The sequence below is a fragment of the Hylobates moloch genome, unplaced genomic scaffold (genome assembly GCF_009828535.3).
Source record: "Hylobates moloch isolate HMO894 unplaced genomic scaffold, HMol_V3 SCAFFOLD_117, whole genome shotgun sequence".
Taxonomy (NCBI): domain Eukaryota; kingdom Metazoa; phylum Chordata; class Mammalia; order Primates; family Hylobatidae; genus Hylobates; species Hylobates moloch.
The window spans coordinates 36,862-43,790 of NW_026652392.1; the positions used below are offsets into that span (position 1 = coordinate 36,862).

The window sequence follows — 6,929 nt, forward strand, 5'->3', positions numbered from 1 at the left end:
GCGCCTGCCACCACGCCCGGCTAATTTTTTGTATTTTTAGTAGAGACGGGGTTTCACTGTGGTCTCGATCTCCTGACCTCGTGATCCGCCTGCCTCAGCCTCCCAAAGTGCTGGGATTACAAGCGTGAGCCACTGTGCCCGGCCAGCCCCCAGCATTCTTTCAGGATTCTGCAGAGCATGAGACTTCCACTGTCACACACCCTGGTCCAGCAGTGATCCAGGAAATGGGTATCAACATCCCCATTTTATAGATGAGGAAGAAGCCTTCCAGAGCTGGAGGTGGATTAAAGCCAAGACCTGGCTGACCTTCTATGCGGTGCTCCTTCCCCTGCCCCAAGGCCACTGTATTGATGGCAGGTAATCTGTCAGCTCTTACCAGTGATCGTGGACTTCTTGCATTCCATATATATATATATATATGTGTGTGTATATATATATATACACACATACATAGATACATATATATACATATATACATATAGGTATATATACATATATATACCTATATGTATACGTATATATACATACAGGTATATATACGTATATATACCTATATGTATACGTATATATACATATATATACGTATATACATATGTATATATATACGTATATACGTATATATCTACGTATATACATATATATAGTAGATATATACATATATATACACACATATGTATATACGTATATATATATACGTATATATATATGTAAGGGAATCCAACCAGAAATGGCACCAGACAGGTGGTGCTAACTTGTTCATTCAGTTATTGGTCCATTTGCTCATTTATTTGTTCACTAAGAGCCATCTATGCAGCATCTACTTTATACCTAGCACTAGGCCAGATGCAAATCTCAGCTTAGCCTCAGGTCCTGCTCAGCAGGGGGTTCATAATACACTGTGAGACAAGGGAGAGGAAGGACAATGCATGAAGTGTCCCTCATCTCATCCGAGTGTCCCCACCCCAGCATTCACACACTCAGAGCTGTCTTCTTCAAAGAGAAAGTGGGATTCTAAGGACAAGGAGAATTGAGGGAGATTTGCAGAGAGGAAGTGACATTTCAGGCTTGGAAGCCATGCTCCCATGGCAGAGGAGGCCAGGCCTCCGTGCGGGCCGTGCGTGTGGTTGTGGGTAAATTTGCTGGATGGGTGGAAGAGTCTGTGCTGGCGTATCCCAGCAGCACCACCACCTGGAAACATCTGAATTCCATGCCCAGTGGAATTCCGTGCCCTGGGTCCGGCTGCCCAGGTTGCTTTCCCACGAGTACTAAGTGGCTAAGACCAGAGCCCAGTGCTCCTGCCTTCCAGCCTGTCTGCCTGTCCGACTGGTTACAGTCCTTATTAGGGATGAAACGGAAGCACAGAGGGTGATAGGATGGGCCCTACCTCTGACACTCAACAGCACATTGTGCTCAAGGCAGGATGTCCTGACCCCACGTGGAGCCTCGCTTGGGCTTCACCCTGGCCAAGCCAGCAGCAGGAAGATGGACCAAGAGAAAAACATCACTCTCCAGAAGGGAGCGTTAGAGCCTGCTTGTTCTTGGTACACCAACTATGGAGGCCATGAGAGCACCGGGGTGGAGGAGGGGCACCTCTCCAAACGCTGCACCCATGCCTTTCAAAACACTCACTGTGTATCCTAGTGTCCCCAGAGACCTAGACCTGCACCCGAGTGCCACCTGAAGTGGAGCTTTATGGCCCAGCCTTTTGGCTGTTTTGACTCCGAAAATTCCTCCACCCCTTCCATCTTCCATTCACTCATTCCATAAATATATCTGGAGCCTCTAATACATGCCAGGCACTGTCCCAAATACTGGGGATAAACAGCCCTTCTCTGGGGAAGTTCAACTCTATCTCATAGAAACAGATAATAAAACATTAAAAATGTACAACATATGGTATGTTAGATATAATGCCACAGGGAAAAGTAAAGCATAGGGTGTGTTGGGGGTAGGGTCTGTTTTCGGTAGGGTGGTCAGGGAGCACCTCACTGAGAAGGTGATCCAGGAATAAAGCCCTGAAGGAGGTGAAGTGTGAGCTGCAGGGACAGCTATGAGAAGAGCAAATGGCAAGCCCCTAGGGAGACAGGAGGCTGAGCGTGGCCGGGGGCCAGAAAGAAGCTATGTGGTTGGGGCGAGTAGGGGTGGTGGCACCGAAGTCAGAGGAGCAGCAGGGGTACAGGGGTACAGGGTGGTCCTGCCGGGACTCATGGGCTGCTGTAAGGTATGTGATTTGTCCAAGGGAGATGAGCATCCTTGGAGGGACTCCCCCACGGAATATTGCTGAGCAGGAATGCTGGAGGTGCTGAGGAATAAGGAATTGTTCTCCCCAAAGGCAAGATCTGGGTCATATTTACCCTCCATGATACGTCGGGGGTGTCACCAGAGTGACTCAAGCTCCACCCTCCACCCCTACTCAAAGATCTCTTCTTTCAAGCCCCAATTTTCCTCATAGCAGATTCTGGGAACCACATGCTTCCAACTCTGCAGGGGTGGTTGTCATGAGCTCAGACTTTGGCCCCACACAGACCTATTCTGGGTGGATTCTGAGGATGCTGAGGATTCTGAGGGAACCCAGCCCTCAGATCTGTAACAGTGGAGTGACTGGAGAGACTGCAATTGAGAAGCCAGAGCGGAGCCTCATCCTGCAGCCCCACTGTGTTCTGTCCTCTATCCAAGTACTGACCCAAAGCCAGGCCTGGAATGTGCACGGGTTGAGGCACATATGTGGGGAAGGGAGGCCTTGACCATGCTTCAGGCGGCAAGCTCCCAGGTCCATTGTGGGAAAGATCCCTGAGATTCAAATCCGGGGCCCCACTGGAGGCCAGACTGAGTTGAGAATCTCTGAGAAAGAGCTGCCAAGGTGAACCCCACCCCCATTCTGAGATCCCCTCTGGGCAGCCCTCCCCAAGCCCCATCCCATTCACATTGGGAGCCACTTTCTGTCTGTAAGGGACAGGCAGATGCTCACTTGCCCCTTACCCCACAAAGCCTGGGGATGTTGCTTCATCTTTCCGGAAAGTTAAAGACTGTATCTGATCCCTTTGAAGCCCTGCCCACTATCATAGAGGTCCCTTGGTTCATGCTGCTGGCTCATGGAATTCTCCTTTCTTGTCAGTAAGACCTAGATCCTTCCCTGCAAGCGGGGAGCAGTATTTCCAAGGACAATTCCCTTACTCATCAGTACCTCTGCTAAGCTCAAGATAATTCACCTATTTGGTACAGCAGAAAATGCAACTTTATCCCAAAGACTCAAGAAAAAATAAAGCCTTTGGCTCAGTTATTCACCACTGGGTGGTAGATATCATTCCCATTACCAGATAAAAAAACAGACTCAGTGACACTGAGGGGCTCGCCCAGTGTGGAGATGGAGCCAGCAGTAAAGCCCAGGCCAGTCTGATGCAGAGCCTTCGTCCTTTCCACCTCCAGAATCATTGTTACTTAGCTTCTCTGCATCATCATTTTCTTACCTGTTGAAGGAGATTAATATGTCCCCCGTAAGACTCTTGGGAGGATTAAATGAACTACTCAAGTGAATGCCCAAGCACAGGGGTGGACAAAGAAATATGAGTGCCTTTTCTCTCCCTGTAATGTATTAGAGCAAATCTTCTTGATTAGACTTGAGAATGGAGCCATGGAGCCCCATTTTTTCCCACCCTTCATGCAGTGGTGTTTAATTAAATATTTAAGATATTTAATGCCCTGCACAGGCATCATTTAATTGGAATGAACAACTGCTAACTGCTGGCACAGGGCTCTAGAAGGCCCCAAATATCAGTAATTTACCACTGTTTGCTTGCTCTTAGGATGGGAAGGATCTGGGGATCCTAGGGGAGGAGCTAGGACAGTTGGGTGCTGGATGAGGCACATGGGGGCTCAGCACAGCCACTCGTTTGCCAGCTGGTGGAGCAGTGTGGAACTCGCCTTCTTGGGAGGAAGAAACACATCTCCAGACTTCCGTAACAAAGTACCCAGAGTTGCTGGGCTAGTTACAATTCCAATGACCATTCCTCCCCAGCAGGATAAGCCCAGGGCCTCACCCTACCTGGGTCCCCCTTCTCGCCCCGAGGGCCCTCTCTCCCATCCCGTCCATCACGACCAGGCAGGCCACTCTCTGCTGAGCTACACATGACCAGGGTGCAAGCACTGGGCGCTGTTCTTTGGGAGTAGGTCTTCATTTCTGCTTCCAAGTAGCCCAGGGGCTGTGTGAGCAGGACCAGTGCAGAGAGGAGGAAGAGCAGCATGGCCTGGAGAGGTGAACAGAAAGAGAAAAGACATGCTTATGCTTCATGGACATGGTTTAGGGCTTGGCTCAGCTTCTGGAGGTGACGGAAGCCCCCATTCCCAACTTCTCTCCTCTGCTATGGGGCCTAGAGCAGCAGGAATCCAAAAGCAGTTTAAGGACAAGGTGGGCACATGGTCTGGATGGAGGGCATGAGTTACCCAGCTGGAACTCTGACATAGGTTGACAGCAGCATCCCCCATTTCCAGGTGCTCATGTCTTCCCTTCTTGTGCCTTCCCTTGGGCACTAAGTTTGGTATAGTGGCTAGGATGTAGCATTCCTCACTGGGGCCATCTGTCACATCAAGAAGGGTTCATTGAGTGCCTCTGGGCAGGACACCCCCCACCACTCCCTAGACCGTCTCCCTGTCTGTGCCACTGAGGCAACTGGCTTAGCTCAGACAAGGCAAGCCTGTTTCTTCTCTCTTGCTGTCTTGCATGGACTAGCACTGGTGCCGACAGTGCTGGTCTGAAAATGCAGCCAGAGTCCTGAATGCTTAGTGATGTCCTTCCTGAGCGCAGGCTGGGAGTGTGGTGCACATTCGCCTGGCAATTTGCCATTCCTGAAGCAGGCACTGTCTCTAGAGAAAAGTCCCAGAGGGAACCCAGGTGAAAGTTTTCAGAGACACTAAACTAGCAGTAGGAGAAATCCTGAGACACCTGGAGTTCTTCTAAGACCTGAGAGGGTTTGGAAAAGAAGTATGTGGAGTCCGGGCATGGTCGCTCATGCCTGTAATCCCAGCACTTTGGGAGGCTGAGGCGGGCAGATCACTTGAAGTCAGGAGTTTGAGACCAGCCTGGCCAACTTGGCAAAATCCCATCTCTACTAAAAATATAAAAAATTAGCCGGATGTGGTGGTGTGTGCTGTAATCCCAGCTACTTGGGAGGCTGAGGCAGGAGAATCTCTTGAACCTGGGAGGTGGAGGGTGCAGTAAGCCGAGATCGTGCCACTGCACTCCAGCCTGGGCAAGAGAGTGAGACTCCATCTCAGAAAAAAAAAAGAAGTCTTATATGGAAAGAGGACATGCCAGATAGGCTCAGTCAGGCAGAAAGCTAGTGTTGTGGGTAAGCAAGAGCAACTGCCCAACAGGGAACCCATTTACTATCTAAGATGGTCAGGAACTGAGATCAGGATAAGAGCAGGACCTGGGACATTCCCTGTTTTGGGTATCTTTTCTCTCAATGAGAAACCGTAAAGTTATGAGAGTGAAAAGAGCTGATCAGATTCGCAGAGGCTGGGAAAAAAGCCAGAGGGACTTGTGCAAAGAAAGGGGTCACCAGGCCAACTGGGGTGGTGGCAAGTGGGGGGCTTCCTGCCCAGAGGAGTGCTTTCTTCTTTGACTGCTGGTGATTCTGGGCTGTGGATGACCCCTATTTCTCACTAGCCTCTTTCAATTTTGAAATCACCACTTCCTTGGGTATCCTGGTAGTCTCTAGAAACACCTGGGTGAGCTCACTGCCAGCAGCAGCTACCTTGTTACACCTGTTCTGGCAGAGGCTCAATCATGAGCAGCAAGGGCTAGACCCAGGACAGAGCAAGGGCATTGTTCTGTGCCCTGCAGCTGCCTCACCCCTCAGGCCCTGTGTCTGGTTCTGGGGAAGAATGAAAGGCAATAGGCATTCTGTCTACAGGCTCAAGATGGCACAGAAGGCACCAGCAGCCACTGTGGCTTGAAGGACCCTTGGAGAGGGCAGACCTGGGTTTTCAGGCCCAGGATTCAGATGAGGCATCTTGGCTGGGGCAGCAGATGGAGTGGGCAGAGTCGTGGTCCCCCTCAACCCCTGCAGTGCCCAGTTTATGCTAAGCTTTCAGAGTACAATTTCATTGAAAAGGCCATCTCCTCTGAACATGGATTGGAAAATCAGAGACCTACTCCAGTAAGTATATTTTTTAAAGTAAAGACCTGAAGCTATGAGAAAAACAGGCTTGCCCTGCTTTTCCACAGGCTGTTGGCACCAGGATGGGTTTAGAACCCCGGCCTGTGAGTGCCTGGGTTTGTCTCCCTTCCACTGTCCTTTCTGAAGAAATCAGTGCAGAAAAGAGCCTAGAGATAAATTAGAATTGCATTTTTCCACCTGAAGCTTCCACACTGTGGCATCCCAGGTCTAGATAGTGTCACACCCACTCTTACACCCTGTGCACCCCCAGCTCAGAAAGCAAATCCTCCCTGGGCTGAGGCCACTGAATAAGGGGCAGAAGAGCACCATAAGACCTCCTGTGCTCCCCACCTCCTGCGCCCATGCCTCCTAGACCAGAACAGCTACACAGACCCTCCACACCAATAGGTTGAACTGCCCAGGTCGGCAGAGGGATATTTACAGGATGTGGAGAAAATAAAAAGAAGGCAAGAACAGAGACACTTACAGGTTTCTTCTTGTTAGGCCCCAGGAGCTCCAAGCAAACTAGCCTTTGCTTGGCAGGCACTCACTATTTATGCCTGCCCTGTACCCTGAGCTGCCCAGCCCCAAAAACTCCCTTCAAGAAGTGGGGCAATTTTCTTCTTTATTGACTCACTCACTCTTATTCCCACCTGCGTTCTGGAAACCTGCCACTGATATTCACAACACTGTGCACATCCACCACTATAGTTTGCAGAACACTATCAGGCCTTGATCTCATCTGCACCTTTCTCACTGCAGCTCTGTGAG

The 6,929-nt window shown here is 50.0% G+C and overlaps 1 protein-coding gene across 1 annotated transcript in view; it reads right to left on the bottom strand.

Annotated features, from left to right (window-relative positions):
* LOC116463995 (pulmonary surfactant-associated protein D) overlaps window positions 1–6,685 on the bottom strand; it is an 11,951-nt gene extending 5,266 nt beyond the window's left edge. The window contains exons 1-2 of the mRNA XM_032147279.2: window positions 6,646–6,685; window positions 4,043–4,244 (exon numbers count right to left, since the gene is read on the bottom strand). Coding sequence (XP_032003170.1) covers window positions 4,043–4,241 — 199 coding nt within the window. The 5' untranslated portion in view covers window positions 4,242–4,244; window positions 6,646–6,685. The remainder of the gene's footprint in view (window positions 1–4,042; window positions 4,245–6,645) is intronic.
* Window positions 6,686–6,929: the final 244 nt, after the last annotated feature.